Here is a 19,291-nt window from a genome sequence, read left to right on the forward strand (position 1 = left end):
ACCACAAATTCTCGTTAAGTTTGAATTTATAATATTTAAATATAATACAAAATCTCACAAATACTGATACGAACACTTTCCAAAACCTGGTGTCACTGAGTACACGAGCATCTAATATGGAAACAAGTCAAAAGAAAATGGTTTATAATAGTCTAAAACCAAATACAGTAAACAAGGAGATAGGGAAGGAGAGACAAAGTCTGCGAAATATGGCAGCTACCTCTGAATCTTCGAAAAATTAACTGTGCGAGAGAATCAACACCCGGTATGTCCAAAAGTACCTGGATCTGCACACAAAGTGCAGGGTGTAGTATGAGTACAACCAACTCAGCAAGTAACAATAATAAATAAGAAATTGAAGATAGTGACGAGCTACACGGTTATAGTTCATTTTCAATAATTCCAACAGAAAATAGACATGCTTTCAAATCCAGCAGTTTAAGTCAAATAAATTTATACAGTTCAAGTTCATGTAATCCAGATATAAAATATTTAAGAGAATTTCACAACAATGACAAATAGCAACTAAGTGCAACAACAAATGAAAAGCAAGTACAGCCTCTCAGGGCAACAATCGCTCCACTCGTCACAACAATTCAACCACTCGGCTTTTAGCCCTCAGCACTCACACTCAATGGGTACCCGCGCTCACTGGGGGTGTACAGACTCCATAGAGGCTCCTACATCCCAAGTGCCATAATCCGCACGGACAACTCACATGCCATAATATCCTTACCTTACTGACAGGCCCTCGGCCTTACTCAGTCCTCAACCTCTCTAGTCTCTCGGGCTCTCAAAAATCACAAAGATCAGCCCAAACAAAGATAACATAGTGTATCAACAAATATCAAGAAAGACTAAGGTATGATACACAAGTAAAATCGTGACTGACTACAAGACAACAATTAGCAAATAATTCAACAAGTACGTGACTTCTGTGGGTCCCAACAGTACTATCACATAGCCTAAGCATGATTTCTAACATGATTTACAGTCAAATTTCTTCAACACATAGAGAGCATATAGCAAACAATAAATTATTCAACTATACAGTTTCCACGGAACGGACAAAGTCACAATCCCCTCGGTGCACACCCACAAGCCCGTCACCTAGCATGTGCGTCACCTCCAAAATAATCACATGACACAAAATTCCGGGGTTTCATACCCTCAGGGCCAGATTTAAAACTGTTACTTACCTCAGAGCGTGAAATTATTTACTCTGCTATGCCTTTGCCTCGCAAATCGGCCTCCAAATGCCTCGAATCTAGTCACAAATAATTTGTTTCAGTCAATAAAATTTATTGGAATTAATTCCATAAGAAAGCGGTGGATGTGCGATAAGAGAGTTCCACCAATACTCAAAGGTAAGTTCTATAAAGCGGTGGTTAGACCAGCCATCATGTATGGGGCTGAGTGTTGGCCTGTTAAGAACTCACATATCCAGAAGATGAAAGTAGCAGAAATGAGGATGTTGAGGTGGATGTGCGGGCACACTAGGATAGATAAGATTAGGAATGATGTTATTCAGGAGAAGGTGCACGTCGCTCCTCCCATTGATGACAAGATGCGGGAAGCGAACAGTTATAACATTCATCGAAATATCTGAAACAGACCATGTTGCCCAAGATTCGTTACCTTCTCTTCAAGACTGAACTGTCACCTTGTACATGTAAATCCTATTCCCGCACAACACACCACATCTATTATGCCATCATGTGACAAGCACAAGAATCTCATTATCAACTATGAGTTACCAGCAAATTACATACCTTATTACTTAGAAACCTCTCTCTTGCTTCTGTCCAGGAGGAAATCACAATACACAACACATTTCATACACTGGTAGAAAATATCTGGTTCAAACCATGGTAGAAACTATCATGAACACTTTGAAATCCATTTGCACATAACTAAGCTATCAGAACTGAATCTCTCTAACTCCACCAAGCCACAGAAGTTGCCAAATCCGAGAGTATTGCCTCAAAACACCCGTAAAGCCCCACATCATCATACGAACCAAAAGAACAGAGCATACCATTACCATATTGATCCAGCATGTTACCCATTTGTCATATTTTCTCCGAGTTTCTTCTGAATCACCCTCAGGTTGACATTTCTCCTTGTCAAAATACTACTATCCTTACCTCACCGACAGGCCCTCGGCCTTACTCTATCCTCAACCACTCTAGTCTCTTGGGCTCTCGAAAATCACAAAGATCAGCCCAAACAAAGATAACATAGTGTATCAACAAATATCAAGAAAGACTAAGGTATGATACACAAGTAAAATCATGACTGACTACAAGACAGCAATTAGCAAATAATTCAACAAGTACGCGACTTCTGTTGGTCCCAACAGTACTATCACATAGCCTAAGCATAATTTCTAACATGATTTACAGTCAAATTTCTTCAACACATAGAGAGCATATAGCTAACAATAAATTATTCAACTATACAGTTTCCACGGGACGGACCAAGTCACAATCCCCTCGGTGCACGCCCACACGCCTGTCACCTAACATGTGCGTCACCTCCAAAATAATCATATGACATAAAATTCCGGGGTTTCATACCCTCAGGGCCAGATTTAAAACTGTTACTTACCTCAGAGCGTGAAATTCTTTACTTCTCTATGCATTTGCCTCGTAAATCGGCCTCCGAATGCCTCGAATCTAGTCACAAATAATTCGTTTCAGTCAATAAAATTTATTGGAATTAATTCCATAAGAAAGCAGTGGATGTGCGACAAGAGAGTGCCACCAATACTCAAAGGTAAGTTCTATAAAGCGGTGGTTAGACCGGCCATGATGTATGGGGCTGAGTGTTGGCCTGTTAAGAATTCACATATCCAGAAGATGAAAGTAGCAGAAATGAGGATGTTGAGGTGGATGTGCGGGCACACTAGGATAGATAAGATTAGGAATGATGTTATTCGGGAGAAGGTGCACGTCGCTCCCATTGATGACAAGATGCGGGAAGCGAGGCTTAGATGGTTCGAACATGTTCAGAGGAGAAGCCTAGATGCTCTGGTATAGAGGTGTGAGTGACTGGTTGTGGAGGGCACGAGAAGAGGTAGAGGGCGGCCTAAGAAGTATTGGGGAGAGGTGATCAGACAGGATATGGCGAGGCTCCAGATTTTCGAGAACATGACACTTGATAGGAAGATGTGGAGGTCGAGTATTAGAGTTGTAGGTTAGGATGTAGTTGAGTCTTTCCTTACTTCGTACCATTGTGGGACTAGCGAGGTAGGGTTTTTGTCTAAAATAGCTAGTGACAATGTTGTATTTTATTACTTCGCTTTGCAGTGCATGTCCTATTTACTAGCTATCGCTTTTGCTCTGCATTTTTCTTCTGGATTTCATGGTGTTCCTATTTTTCCTATGATTGTTGTGGTGATACTAATATTGTCTCCTTTTATCCTTTTGTCTTTTTGTTTTCTTGAGCCGAGGGTCTTTCGAAAACAGCCTCTCTACTCCTTCGGGGTAGGGGTAAGGTCTACGTACACACTACCCTCCCCAGACCCCATTAGTGGGATTTTACTGGATTGTTGTTATTATTTGTAATTCCATAGGAAAATACTAATTTTCCATAAAACAATCCGAATTTTAGCTCAAAAATCATCAGTAGGGCCCACGCCTCGGAATCCGACAAAGGTTACAAAATATGAATGCTCGTTCAACCACGAGTCTAATCTTACCAAAATTACTAAATTCCGATAACAATTCGGCCCTCAAATCCTCAAATTCATCCAAGAGGATTTTCAAACTTTTCCAACTTAATTCACCAATTAAACGATAAGAACAACCATGGATTCGGGTAATTTAACCAATATTGAGTTAAGAACACTTACCCCATTGTTTTCTCTGAACATCTCCCAAAAATCGCCATTTCCCGAGCTCTAATCCGTCAAAAATAAAAAATGGGATGAAGTCCCATTTTCAGAACATAAACTCACTACCCAGTCATTTGCTCTACGCGATCGCGAACATTCTCACGCGATCGTGAAAAACAATTTTCCACCGTCCAGATTTAACTCTACGCGATCGCGGACCTAACCACGCGATCGCGATGCATAACTTCACAGACCTACGCTATCGCGGACTGGTCCACGCGATCGCGAAGCACAAAACGTGTGACTTTGATTTCCGGTCCACCTACTCTACGCGAATGCGATCTTCTTCACGCGTTCACGAATAACAAACTCACATAGCTACGCGATCGCGTCCCGCTTCATGCGATTGCGAAGCACAGAATATCATTGCCTCAAATTAACCCTACGCGATTGCAGATATCCCCACGCGATCGCGTAGAACAAAAACCTCCACTGGCCAACTAAGCCTACGTGATCGCAAACATATTCACGCGATCGCGTAGAAGGAAAACAGAATCAGATATCAAAAAATTCCAGCAGCTATTCAAGTCTAAATTTTTTATCCATTAACCATCTGAAACTCACCCGAGCCCCTCGGGACCTCAACCAAATATACCAACAAGTCCTAAAACGTCATACGAACTTAGTCGAGTCTTCAAATCACATCCAACAACACTAAAAACACGAATTATACCTCAATTCAAGCCTAATAAACTTTGAAATTTCAAGTTTCCACAAACAACGTTGAAACCTATCAATTCACGTCCAATTGACTTCAAATTTTGCACACATATCATAAATAACATAATGGACCTATTAAAATTTTTAGAATCGGATTTCGACCCCGATATCAAAAAGTCAACCCCCCCCCCCCCCCCCCGTCAAACTTTTCAAAAATTCGACTTTCGCCATTTTAAGCCTAATTCTACTACGGACCTCCAAATAATTTTTCGGACATGCTCCTAAGTCCAAAATCACCATACGAAGCTATTGGAATCATCAGAATTAAATTCCGAGGTCGTTTACACATAAGTCAATATCCGGTCAACTATTTAAACTTAAGCTTCCAACATGAAAATTCATTCTTCCAAGCCAACTCCGAAATACCTTAAAACCAAAATCGATAATTCACACGAGTCATAATACCTCGTAGGAAGTTATTCAAGGCTTCAAATAGTTGAAAGGAGCGTAAATGCTCAAAACGACTGGTCGGGTCGTTACAACGCCCTTAGGTATTAAATTGGAAATTATTGGCACTTATTAAATCTTCTATTTGTCATGCGTAGATCCTTGTTTGTTGAAATTATTTTATACGATGATTTGGTGTGATTTCCACCTTGATTTTATGTGAAATATTATTTTGTTGAGCTATTTACTCTCGGATATTTCTGTTAAGATTTTGTGCACATTATGGTCGAGCCATGGGTTCCTTATTGTGAAAAATAATGTATTGTTGATTTTTGTGGCAAGTTGTAATATTTGAGAACTTGACATGCAATCTGTGATAAGTTGTAATATTTTAGCACTTGATGTGCAATCTGTGATAAGTTGTAATATTTGAGTACTTGAGGTGCGATTTATGAGATGTGATATTGGCACGTTATATTGTTGGGAGGTTTGTTCGGGTGTTTGCACGAGATTTCTGTCGTGCTATTGTTACTATTGATTTATGCACATGCGGTGTGACATATATATATATATATATATATATATATATATATATATATATATATATATATATATATATATATATATATGTGTGTGTGTGTGTGTGTGTGTGGAGAGACAAGGTGGGAACATTGTTATGTACGTGTGGCGAGAAAAGGCGGGCATTTACTTTACAGGTTGCACACGTAGCGAGACAAGGTGGGCTATGTCGAGGATTGATTTGTGATGGCCTGGGGGGCATTGTTGTTGTTGCATATTTATTTTTAGAACTACGAGGTTGTACCTCGGGAGATCCCTTGTTGAGCATTTACTTTGGGACTATGGTTGCACTTGCCTTTGGTTATTTTATTTTTTTGTGATATGTAAATTCTTGTGTTCTTCCATGATGTATTATTTGATTTTATTACGTGTTTTGTATTCCTTGTTGTACTGTGATGGTTCTGGCTCTTTGTACAAGACTCTAAGAATTTGCTATTATGTTTTTAATTAATAATTTTTACACCCAAATTAGTAGTCATCGGATGCTTCATTTTAATTGAAATATCATTTTCTTCACCCAAACGAGTTAAAAAAAATAAACTCATTTCTTTGATGATTTCTTACTTGATTTAAAAATTATAAACTTACTTTATTGAAAATAAATTGATCTTGCGGATCTTATATACATTGATATTTTGGTACGTGAGTTGTCTGTGTGGTTATGAAAGAAATATGAGCATGAGGTGCTGGGAAAAATGTGATGATTTTATTATTGACACGTGAGTTATCCGTGTGGTTGTGATAGAAATATGGGCACGAGGTGTCGTGGAAAATATGAATGTGGGCTGAGACCCGTAATTTTTATGATTGTGAAATGAGGTGTCACATGGTGACTTTTACTTGAAAATATATTTATTTGAAAGAAGTATATTCGAAAGATATTTATTCAAAAGAAGTATATTCGAAAGATATTTGTCTTAAAGAATAATATGTGAAGGATTTATATTTGAAGGACTTGATTAATTGATTGTACTTGTGTTCCTTATTCGTCTAAGCAATAATTATGATGTTCTTGTTGCCTTGATGTTATGTCACTAGTTTATTTTGTTGTTATCATTGTTAGTTATTTTTCCAGTACTATTGTATACTGCTATATTGCACAGGTTAGTTAACTAGTGAGTGTCTTGACTGTACCTTGTCACTACTCTACTGAGGTTCTTGATACTTACTGTGTACCGACTGGGGTATACTCATACTACACTTCTGCATATTTTTGTGCAAAGCCAGGTAATGTGGAGTCAGTTGACTGCTCGCTAGCAGTACGAATTTTACTGTGGAGATTCAAGGTAAATCTGTTGCTGCGTTTGCAGGCTTTGGAGTCACCTTCTGATATTGTACTTGCACTATTTTATCTCTATTTCAAAACATTTATATTTGTAGGCTTTCTAGTAATTCAGTAGAGCTTATGACTTGTACTACCGGTTTTGATAATTATAAATTTTATAGAGGTTTCCATTTCAAAGATTGTTAGATGTTATTAAATTATTGTTGTTATTAAATAAATGTTATGCTTACCTAGTCCCTAAGACTAGGTGTCATCACGATACCCAATGGAGAAAAAATCGGATCGTGACAGGATTGCTTACAATTTATATACAATTCATTATTAGTGCTTTAAATTAGGAGATTAAGTTATACCCTTTTTCATTTTTTTCTCTTTTCTCTTCTCTCTCCATATACAATTCATTATTAGTGCCTTAAATTATGGGATTCAATTACACATTTTTCTTTTTTTCTATCATGTCCTCTTTCCAATAGTGCCTTAACTGTAGTAGAGCAATTCCAATAATGTCGAACCACAATAACGTAAAATAGTCCAAGAATTAATTGAGAACCAAATCTTATAAAACTATTTTAATAGCTTGAACCAGAAAGTAGCATCAAACCAAAGCAATAGATACACTAACGATAGACATCACCTAAACCAAACAAGTTGAATGCCGAAACATTTAAATTTGATACAAATTTAATCCATCCACAATAACATATAAACTAAAAATAAATTTTATACCACTAATTATATAGTATGCAACCTATTTATATCTTATCTATAACTTTTATACATCATTTTTACTCAGTTAAAAGTACAACATCATACAACTTAAATACAATTTTCATACAAATTTTATATAAATATGTCTTTTTTATATGATTTGTATATATTTTGTATGTGGTGTGTTCGTGTTCTCTGAAATTCCAATCAAAACTTTCTCTCTTAATACAATTTTGATATATATCAATAACTTTATAAAAAGAAAGTATTTATAACTTAAATATAAATTTCATACATGATACAACTATTTTTCAACTTTCATACAACATTCAAATAAAAAAAAATATAACTACAACAAAACATAACTTAAATACAATTATAATACAAATTTAATACATCTTCCAGTTTCAATTTGAAAATTCATCTAAAATCAATTCTAATCTTCACCAAACACCCTCAAAATTGAGATATAAACTCGAAAGAATATTTTCGATAGTTTGCAGCAATACCCAATACAACAACAACAATAACAACATACCCAGTAAAATCTCACTAGTGGGGTCTGGAGAGAGTAGAGTGTACGCAGACCTTACCCCTACCCCGAAAAGGGTAAAGAGGCTATTTCCGGGAGACTCTCAGCTCAACAGACGAGACAATAATATTAGAAGAGAAACAAAAGAAAAGGCCTGTAACAACAAAAGATGTGAGAAAGATAATAACAGCAACGAATAAGTGAAAGGACAATAACATAAAACTATGCAAAACAACAATATGAACACAACATAGACCGCTAATAAACCTAAACAAAACTCTATCAGACTACCCGGTACAAAGAGGGAAGAACTCTCGACTACCTCCTAGCCTACCACCCTAATGCTCGACCTCCACATGTTTCTATCAAGAGCCATGTCCTCGGAAATCCGAAGTTGCGCCATGTTTTGCCTGATCACCTCGCCCCAATACTTCTTAGGCCGCCATCTGCCTCTTCTCGTCCCTGCCAAAGCCAACCGCTCACACCTCCTAACCGGGGCATCTATGGTTCTCCTCCGCACGTGCCCGAACCACCTAAGCCTCACTTCTCGCATCTTGTCGTCCACGGGGAAATGCCCACCCTCTCTCGAATATCTTCATTCCTTATCTTATCCAGTTTAGTATGCCCGCACATCCATCTCAACATCCTCATTTCGGCTACTTTCATCTTCTAGATATATGAATTCTTCACTGGCCAACACTCAACCCCATACAACATAGCCGGTCTAACCACCGCTCTGTAAAACTTACCTTTGAGTTTCGGTGGCATCTTCTTGTTACACAAGACTCCAGACGCTAACCGCCATTTCATCCACCCCACCCCAATACGATGCGTGACATCCTCGTCGATCTTCCCATCTCCCTGGATGATTGACCCTAGGTACTTGAAACTTTCTCTCTTGGGGATGACTTGTGAGTCGAGCCTCACTACCAAGCGGGCGACGAGGATGTCTGGCATACCCAATCAAAACAAATAATAATTTAAAAAAAGTCAAATTCAAAATCAAAGTTTAGAAGCTTTATGCTTTCAATGGTTGGCGGGGAAACGGACAACGACTGGTTCGATATTCATGAATGATGGCTTTCATGTAATTATTATAATAAAAACTTGGAGGAAACCTCCGTACTAACAAGTAAAGCTGCTTCTTATTCTATAATTAATTTCGATCAATTATGTATGTTATACTATCCATACGTCAAATCAAGTATAATTGGGCAGGAGTTAGTGAAACATTAAGGGCCCGTTTGGCCAAAAAACAAAATTTCACCATTTTCCAAAATCAGTGTTTGGCCTTAACATCTCCAATTTTCCTGTATTTCTAATTCTACCTGTATTTTAGCTGAGAACTCTACTCTGCACACAAGTTCATCAATAAACAAAATAAACAACTTAAATCCTTTAGCCATAATGAAGATTCCAAGAACAATTTTTTAATTCAGTTTTTCACTTTCTTATATCTCTTCACATTTACTTTTGCTTCCACTGAGGAAGCAACTGCTCTCCTCAAATGGAAAGCCACTTTCCAAAACCAGAATAATACCTTGTTGGCTTCTTGGAAACTAAGTTCTGATGCATGCAGGGGCTGGTATGGAGTTATATGCGTTAACGGTAGGGTAAACAAGTTGAATATTACAAATGTTGGTGTCATTGGCACGCTCTATGATTTTCCATTTTCGTCCCTCCCTTTTCTTGAATATGTTGATATTAGCATGAACCAGCTCTCTGGCACTATCCCACCTGAAATAGGCAAACTCACTAATCTTGTCTATCTTGACTTGTCGACTAATCAGATTTCAGGCACAATCCCGCCACAAATTGGCGCACTTGTCAATCTTGTTGAAGCTCGTCTTCAGAAAAACCAATTAACAGATCATATTCCTCTAGAAATAGGTAACTTGATCAATGCAAAAAATTTCTATGCTTTCTCCAATGAATTGTCTGGTCCTATTCCTGCTGAAATAGGAAAAATGAAGTCACTTGAGCATTTATTGTTATATAGAAACAATCTTTCTGGTCCAATCCCAAACAGTATAGGTGATTTAATTGAGCTCAAACTTTTGTACCTTTATGTTAACAAACTTTCTGGCTCCATTCCTAGTGAGTTGGGAAATCTGGAAAACCTCATGGATCTGGAATTATCGCGTAATCAACTTGCTGGTCCAATTCCTGCTTCATTTGGCAATTTGAGAAACTTGCAATTTCTGTTTCTTCATGTTAATAGACTTTCTGGCTCCATTCCTGCAGAAATAGGGAAAATGAAGTCACTTGAGCATTTAATCTAACAGGCTAACAATCTTTCTGGTCAAATTCCAAAAACTCTAGGTGACTTAACTGAGCTCAAAACTCTGCACCTTCATGTTAACAAACTTTCTGGCTCCATTCCTGCCGAAATAGGGAAACTTGTCAATCTTATTAAAGCTGATCTTAATACAAACCAGTTAACAGGTCATATTCCTGTAGAAATAAGTAACTTGGTCAACGCAAAACACTTCTATGCTAACTCCAATGAATTGTCTGGTCTCATTCCCAGTGAGTTGGGGAATCTGAAAAATCTCACTAGTCTGGATTTATCCAGTAATCAACTTACTGGTTCAATTCCTGCTTCATTTGGCAACTTGAGAAACTTGCAAGCTCTCTCTCTCTATCACAACAAACTTTCAGGTTCCATTCCTAAAGAACTTGAATATTTAGATAACTTGGTTGTGCTGGCATTGGGTGTAAATCAGTTTTCAGGCCAATTGCCAGAGCATCTTTGCCAAGGTGGGAAGCTTGTGAGCTTCTCGGTGACTAGTAACAAGCTGACAGGGTCAATACCACGAAGCTTGAGCAAGTGCTCGAGTTTCCGATGGGTTCGTTTTTCTAACAACAGTTTCACTGGAAATTTATCTGAAGCTTTTGGCATCTATCCAGAGCTTCAGTTCATTGATTTGAGTGACAATGATTTTCATGGTGAACTCAGCAGCAACTGGGGGAAATGCAAGAATCTGACTAATCTGCAGATAGCCAGAAATAACATTAGTGGTAGAATACCACCAGAGATCGGAAATCTCAAAAGGCTTCTAGGACTTGATCTTTCATCGAATCATTTAGCTGGGCAGATTCCTAAGGAATTTGGAAAATTGACCTCTTTAGTTAAATTAATTGTGAAGGACAACCACATTCATGGTAGAATTCCTACAGAGCTTGAGTCACTAACAAAGTTAGAGTCCCTTGATCTGTCAGATAATAGATTGAACGGGTCGATTCCAACATTTATAGGAGATTACATGAGAACGTTTCTCTTGAACCTGAGCAACAACAAGTTCGGCCAGAAAATTCCAGAAGAGATAGGGAGGATAACTCATCTCAGTGTACTTGATTTGAGCCATAACCTTCTTGATGGAGAAATACCTGCTCAGTTAGCCAGTTTGCTAGACTTGGCAAACTTGAATCTTTCTCACAATGGCCTCTCTGGCCGCATTCCTGAAGAATTTGAAAGTTTAACTGCTTTGCAGGATGTTGTCTTGTAATACAATGAGTTGGAAGGTCCAATACCAAATAATAAAGCATTTTTGACTGCCTTATTAGAAGGTAATAAAGGTCTTTGCGGCAATGTAACAGGATTCCAGCCTGGTGAAAGTCCATTTTCTGTGGTGAAGAAGCACTCAAGACGTAAACTCATCCTCGTCACTGTACTTCCTGTTATGGGAGCACTAGTACTTCTCTGTGCTTTCATTGGTGTTCTCCTTATGTGTGATAAAAGAAGGAAAGTTAAAGACGTTGAAAGACGGTATGATGGTTTGTTTTCGATATCCATGTTAGATGGAAAAGCATTGTACAAGGATATCTTAAACGCCACAGAGGAGTTTGATTCAACATTTTGCATCGGGCAAGGAGGACATGGAAGCGTTTACAAGGTAAACCTTCCATCATTAGGGAATATAGCTGTGAAGAGACTTCATTCTTCATTTGAGAATACACATCGCAAAAGCCTCATGAATGAGGTAAGGGCATTGATAGGGACTAAGCATCGGAACATTGTGAAACTCTATGGCTTTTGTTCGAATGCAGAACACTCGTTCTTGGTTTACGAGTATGCAGAGAGGGGGAGTTTGTCTAGTATTTTGAGTAATGAAGTTGAGTCCAAGAATTTGGATTGGCTTAAAAGGGTGAATATCATCAAAGGTGTTGCTTTTGCTTTATCTTACCTGCACCAGGATTGCTCACCACCGATTGTTCATCGAGACATATCAAGCAGTAATGTTTTGCTTGATTCTGAGAATGAAGCTCGAGTTTCAGATTTTGGCATAGCTAAGCTTCTCATGCCAGACTCATCCAACTGCACTACGCTTGCAGGCACATATGGCTTTGTTGCCCCTGGTAAGGTCTAACTTTCTATCCTTTTTTTTAACAATTTCATGAAGTATAGCCGCACACTCTGTGCTGTTTTTATCTCATTTACACGTTTGAATTGTTATACTGTTTTGGAAATTTTATTGTTTCAGAGCTTGCATATACAATGAAGGTTACACAAATGTGTGATGTCTATAGTTTTGGAGTATTAGCATTAGAGATAATCAAAGGAAAGCATCTTGGGGAATGCATTACTCTGCTAGCAAATTCATCGACTAGAGATCATGTGCAGCTTAGTGATTTACTGGATGAACGCCTTCCATGTCCTGAAGATAAGAGTAAAAGAGGTTTTGTTTTTTATCATCAATCTAGCAAGCTCTTGTTTGTTTGAAACTCCAAAATCAAGGCCAACAATGCACTTCATCTCTCATAGGTTATCATCAATGGATCTACGTCCACCTACTCATCAGATAAACCCCCATGTAAGGCGAGCTATATAATCCCTGATGGAAATGAATAACCTTTGACACCAAGTGTTTGTGATGTAAGTAATTTGATGAGAAGGTCCATGACAAAATCTAGAAGATACTGTTTCGTTACTAGATTTTCTAGAAGCCTTGTAGTAACCTCGTAAGAAGAATAAAGTTCTCTTTTGCTTAATCTATTTTGTAAATATGGTGCCCGGCTCTTCCTTAATGCTGATGAATATACTGTTACCATTCTCAAAAAAAGGTCCATGACAAAATTATTACTGGGATTAATATTTCTGATTGTTAGGGTGCTAATAAAATATGATTCATACTGCAATTTTGTATAACGACATTTAAGCCAGATACCAAAATATTCCAGCTTTATAAACAAAGAAAAATCACTGCCTGGTCACAAACATATATCAGCTATAAAATTATCAATACTCGAATCATTGCAATTCAGAATTCAGAAGTATTCACATAAGGGATGAATTGTGCAACCATAGATAATCCAGAAGTATTTATGTTTCAGATAGGCCAATAAAAAATTAGAGAAATAAAACTTATTATCTGCATTTATAGATAATTTACTAAATGAAGGGATACCTCTGCCTTCAATGGGTGCAGTGTGCAACCAGGAATCATCCAAGAAAGTGCATACAACTTCAGCTTCAGTAGGCCATTCAGCACCGACATCTATTTCATCAAAATTGATTGGCTTACATTTGCTATCTTTACTTCTTACAATTGCCTGTAACCAGAGATTGAAGTGCACATAAACAAGATCGTCAAATCTATCAGGCTCCAACCTGTCCCGTCTTTTGCTATGAACACTATCAAAAGTGCTCCAGTTCCATCTACACCAGTGCAGACTGCAAGGTTGACTCAAAATCCGTATAGCAGCTCTCTGTAGACTTGGAATTTCGTAACCATAACCCATCCACCAATCAGCTGAAGACACACGGAGCAGACTTTAAACTGCTATGACAATTCGAGGAATAAAATATCGAATCAACTAGAAATCCTGTTTCCTATATGTTAATGGTAGAATAAGCCTATCAACTTCTTTCCTAAACATTATGCTAGAGTTTATAAATATATTATTTGACTTACAGTATAAAGTATAAACTAGATGTTTATGTACATATTACAGCTTATAAATCAAACCAGAGATCCACTTCCTAACAAGTGAATATTATGCAAGTGAACTTCTGGCAATTGAAGTTTAACCATATATACCTGGGGCATTCAGTGTCCTGCCCTTTATTGCAAAATCAGTCCCTAGAGCACCTTGAGCCTTTATGTATATGGGATGTTCTTTAGTAATTTCTATTATATCTTTATCCTCGGACGCCATTTTCGTCATGGCTTCTTGAAAACCATTCCTGATCCTTGAATCAATCTTAAAGTTTGGATTGTAGAAAATGGAAGGATTAAGGAATGCTGCTGCTGCATGTAATGGGGATTGAAGAAGCGTGCTCCATCTCCTGTCAATTATATCCCAAATCGGCGCAAAGTTTTCATCAACATCCTTATAGAATGCTTTTATGGACATCTTTGCTCTTTCCACTCCGTCATACATATATGCCATAGCTGGCATGTCTCCATCCATGATCCTTAACAGTTTAAGTAACGGTTCGGACACCGCGACAGCTTCACGTGCGGATCTCCAGAATCTTTCAAGGCACAACAATGACTTTATGGCCTGGACGTCGTGGTGCCTACTATATATAGATGACAACCATTCGGCACGAGAAAACATGTGTTTTAAATTATCCTCTTGAATCACAAGGGCCCTTAAGGAAAGGAAATTAGCCACATTTTTTGTAATTCTTGGTCGAACAAACTCCTCTCCACCTGAAAATTTTCTCATCATATTTAGAATCCAGTGATTACCGTATATGTACTTTGTGATTGTATTTGCCTCGTCAAGAACAAAATTCACCCACTCATGTTTACTAAAATCCTCCAACATTTTATTGATACAATGGGAAGCGCACGGAGACCAGAAAACCGAAGGGTACTTGTCTGTGAGAAGCGTTCCCGCATATATGTAACTAGCAGAACTATCGGTAATAACTTGGACAACATTATTCATGCCAATTTCCAGAACAACTGATTCAAGCAACCCAAATAAATAATGAGGATCATCTGCATGATCAGATACGTCTACGGACCTAAGGAACAATGTCCCTTTGGCACATGCCACAGAAAGTACCACAAGGGATTTAGTCTTTCCATCGGACCAGCAATCACACAAGATTGTACAGCCCGTTTCTTTCCATTCATCCTTTAATCTCTTGTGATTGTCGTTAATATCGACTTTGACTTTTTCCAAAAGATTACCGCCCAATTTTTCAGCACATGGAGCTTTATACCCTACTTCGCACTCAAGAATCGCGTCCACCATTTTCTGATAGTACAAGGACTTTGCGGCTGTAAAAGGTATTGCATTGTGGTAGAAAAACGCAGCAATATTCTTATCAGCATTGTCCTGTTTTTGCTTTTGAGCATCATCAACTGCTAGCTGTGAACTCGGAGAATGGCGCGCAAACATAATAGAAGGACAAGGGCTACCGTTCTCTCCACTAAATCCACGAAGAGGATGGAGTCCACCACTAGCTGAAGAGCTTCTTTGCTGATCATTGGCAGCTTGATCCAGCTTTGGTTTCTTAGGATTTTTCTGTTTCATCGGAGTGTTTAAAATGCTTCTAATGTGATCTCTCACCTCGTTCGGGACTTCAGCACATGGAACTATGTCTTTGTTTTTTATTTGAGCCAAATGAAACTTCATTCTGTAAACTCCTCCACTGAACTCCCGCCGGCAATAGTTACATCTTACCTTCTGTCTAGTTGCATCAACAAGGACACAATGTTCCCAACATGAATCTCTTCCTCTAACCATAACTTTAGACTAAGCAAGAGAGGTTTTTCCCCTGTACTAGTAGTAATAATATAAATGAGCTGTGTAAACTAAAGCTCTCTGCATCATATCAAACTAGCACAAAATAAAGAGATTATCACTTGACAATAATCTAGCATGCAAGAATAAAATTACCCCTCTTTAGATCTATGCTTAAACTACAGAATTGAACAAGAATATTTGACATTGAAATACCCAAGTGAAAAAAAACTCACTTTCCCCTTTCTATTATGGAACATTCCAAATTATTTAACACCATTCCAATAATATTGTTGTTTTATATAGCTTTCACGACTTCAAATTCATTATAGTACTTAAATTTTAAAACTTTGACATGATATTTTCTCAGTCAAACGAACTTTTTAACAATTGCTTTAATATTTTTCTTCAACGTCCACTGATATAACATACAAGTCAAACTAATATCTTAAACTCAGTATTCAGCCAAACAACGTCATATAAAATGTGACAGAAACAATTATAACCGTTAACCACCTCCAAAGTTCAAGAAAAGCCAGGTAGTAAATCAGAATTTTGAGTTCAGTTAAAGTACTTAAATTTTAAAACTTCAACTAATGTAATATACAAGTCAAACTAATATCTTAAACTCACTACTCGGTCAAACACCGTCATATCAACATAAGCAATAATCAGCATTAACAACCTACAAAGTTCAAGAAAAATCCAAATAATTAGTCACAATATTAAGTTTAGCTCATTTTATCAGTTTGAAGCATTAAACTAAAAAATTTCAAAGCCTTATACACAACTGCGAAAAGATGAGCTAATTTTTAATATTATAGCATCTAGTTATAGAAGGATCTAGAATATTCGACGGAGAGGAATATTTACCTGGTGATTATTGTGGTTGTTGACGGTGTTTGACGGTGGTTGGTGAAAAATCGGCGATGGCGATCCGAGGAATTTTGCTGTAATCGCCCCAGCCGATTATTTAGGGCGAGTTAACGAGAAGATCGGTTCTTGCCTTCTCACGTGATGCTCACGTGCTTCAATATATTTGGGCTCCTCCCGAAGTCTTTGGCATCCGGGTCGGTACCCAGCCCATATTTTGATTTTATTAATTCATCATTTACTGGAATGTTTACGCAAATAGCCATTTGAATTTACTGTTTATTTTTCTTAATCAGTATAATTAATTCAAATAACCGCCTACCCAAGAACTTAAAATTATAATAGATGGTGGATGTATAATTTATATATAATTTATATATAATATGTGTATAATCGTATATAATTATTGTATAATTTATATATACTGGCTAGAAAAAGTAAATAATGAACTAGATCGGCTATTTTGTAAAGACCCCTAATTATTCATTACTAACGTCTCTAAACTTTTTAGGGGTAATATTTTCTGAAACAATATTTCTTTTTTATAATAAAAATTAATAATGTAACACAAATGGGTGTTAGTGCATCTTACTAAGGTACTAAATTTGGTATGCTGTACAATGAGTCATTTTATTAAAGTAAATCTTAATTTTCTTTAGATTGAATATGATGGGTTTAAGTACTTGGCTATCGCAAAAAATAGAATTTTCTATCGCAAAATATTTCCTTAATTATAAAAAGTTCAGATAAATTGGTTACATGTTGAACGAATTCACTAGCGTAAGGTTAACACTTCACTGTCATACTTAAAAAGGTGAATTCTGTGCAAACAATAAATTTTCACCGAGGGATGTCAAAAATATAAAAAATTAGATACACCGAAAAGCTAAGGGGAATCGACATATAGTAAATATACATAATACAAAAAAATTTATCTAGCTATACAGTGTAACTTTTGGACGAAGGGGTTAGTTGAATGTGGCTCCGCCAATGTATATACAGTATATTTACAAAGTTTTCTTGGTATATACTCGTGAACCCCATTATAATTTGCCTCAAAGTTATCATTTGCGTGGGAGTAATTCCAATTAACTATTGCTACTACATACTAGCTATATACAATTTTATTTTTCATTTTTTGTGTATGGTTGATCCAAGACTGTATCTTTGGACCCTTTCGCGAATATAAAAGGCAGTCCAATGCACAAAGTATCATTTTTCTATTCACATAGAGTACGAAAAAAGACCTCATCAAAAGGAGGGTGATGTAGATAGTCTACCCTAATGCAAATCTTAATGGTTGTTTCTATGGTTCGAACTCGTAACATATAGACAGCCTACCCTTCCGCGAATATATTCTACAAATATTGTACAATATAAACAAAATCTAACTATTTAGTACGTACTCTAGACATGATACCTTAGTAAACAATTAAACATGCATGTAAAAAAATCACTGTGTTGTAAATACTAGCTAGATTTTCTTGGCTATGTTCTTTCCTTACTCCCGTATATTGATTTTTCATCTGAGAAAATTTGTAAGGATTGAGACGTGCTTCAATAGAGCGATATAGATGGTGAAAATTCATACGGCCGATTCCGACTTGCTTGGGATTGAGGGCTTGAGGCTTAGTTATACTTGTTGTAAAATCTGCAACTACTTTTTGTTGCCAATGTCATCTATTGTGTTCAAGATGAAGTCCTTTTCGACATTGAAGTTATCAAAGCCAAAGTCTTGGATCCCAAAATCTTGACAATCTAATAACCAATTAAAATTCTCATTATCAAAATTTTGCTTTTGAGCAGTAGCAGAAGCTGAAAATTCCCATGGGGAGTCAATGAGATGAGCAACATCAGTATGCAGTAGGGTATCTAGCAGCGTATCGTCTTCATTAAAGGTGTCAAGAACAAGCTGAGTTTCATCAGTAATGCAAGAAGAGTTTTCATTTGGGGAGAAAGATAAATCAGATGAAGATATTGATGAGTTCTCTAGTTCTAAGGAGGTGGATGCTTTTGTAACATTTGTACTTTCAGCTACGACATTTGTACTCTGTGCTGTGACATTTGTACTCTCTGGTACTACATGGACCTGCTGATGACCAGTTGTGGTACTTTGATTACTTGGCTTTGTTTCCTTATGGAGTGGTTCATGAGTAATAGGATCAATTCCCATCTTGAGAAGTTTTTTCTTAATATGAGTTCCAATTATTTTTAATTTCATTATCAGTCCTTCCTGGTAATCTTACAGCAATTTTGGACCACCTAATAATTTACAATATGTTAATACCTCATAACAATCATTACAAAAGTTTAACAAAATTAGAATTGAAACTTATGACATGAAACATGTTCATGAAAAATATACAACATAGAGACAAAGGAAGGAAAAAAGAAAATAACAATGCTTAATCATGATGAATCAAAAATAAGAAATTCTAGATAAAAATACTACAACTTGGTGTATGTAAAAGAGTGATAAGATTATTGTTTACTTGGTATCAAAATTTCAATAAGTGTTCTTCGCAATGACTTGGCATAAAGGGCACATAGATAGTGAATCAGGCTGAATGTAGTGAAAACTGCCAAAAATTAGTGAAACCTCAGA

General features: G+C 37.0%; 2 protein-coding genes and 1 pseudogene across 11 annotated transcripts; 1 reads left to right on the plus strand and 2 right to left on the minus strand.

Moving 5' to 3' along the window:
• Positions 1 to 9,518: 9,518 nt before the first annotated feature.
• On the minus strand, positions 9,519 to 16,844 carry LOC107829177 (uncharacterized). Of its 10 annotated transcripts, none has more exons than XM_075230477.1 (7): positions 16,687 to 16,844; positions 14,151 to 15,847; positions 13,721 to 13,862; positions 13,518 to 13,607; positions 10,442 to 10,491; positions 10,173 to 10,347; positions 9,519 to 10,059 (listed from the first exon to the last, which is right to left on the minus strand). In XM_075230477.1, exons 2-4 carry the CDS (start codon positions 15,814 to 15,816, stop codon positions 13,595 to 13,597), a joined length of 1,821 nt encoding a protein of 606 aa, XP_075086578.1. In that variant the 5' UTR covers positions 15,817 to 15,847; positions 16,687 to 16,844; the 3' UTR covers positions 9,519 to 10,059; positions 10,173 to 10,347; positions 10,442 to 10,491; positions 13,518 to 13,594. The 10 variants fall into 10 exon arrangements, with proteins under 10 accessions (XP_075086578.1, XP_075086577.1, XP_075086579.1 ...); XM_075230476.1 differs by having other exon boundaries at positions 9,519 to 10,062; XM_075230478.1 differs by having other exon boundaries at positions 14,151 to 16,498; positions 16,687 to 16,807.
• On the plus strand, positions 9,819 to 13,083 carry LOC107829178 (uncharacterized; annotated as a pseudogene).
• Positions 16,845 to 18,343: 1,499 nt separating the features above from the next.
• LOC142169954 (MYB-like transcription factor ODO1) lies at positions 18,344 to 18,859 on the minus strand. The gene has a single exon (XM_075231900.1). The coding sequence runs from the start codon at positions 18,857 to 18,859 to the stop codon at positions 18,344 to 18,346; it is 516 nt and encodes a 171-aa protein (XP_075088001.1).
• Positions 18,860 to 19,291: the final 432 nt, after the last annotated feature.

Source organism: Nicotiana tabacum, chromosome 15, assembly GCF_000715075.1.
Source record: "Nicotiana tabacum cultivar K326 chromosome 15, ASM71507v2, whole genome shotgun sequence".
Taxonomy (NCBI): Eukaryota; Viridiplantae; Streptophyta; class Magnoliopsida; order Solanales; family Solanaceae; genus Nicotiana; species Nicotiana tabacum.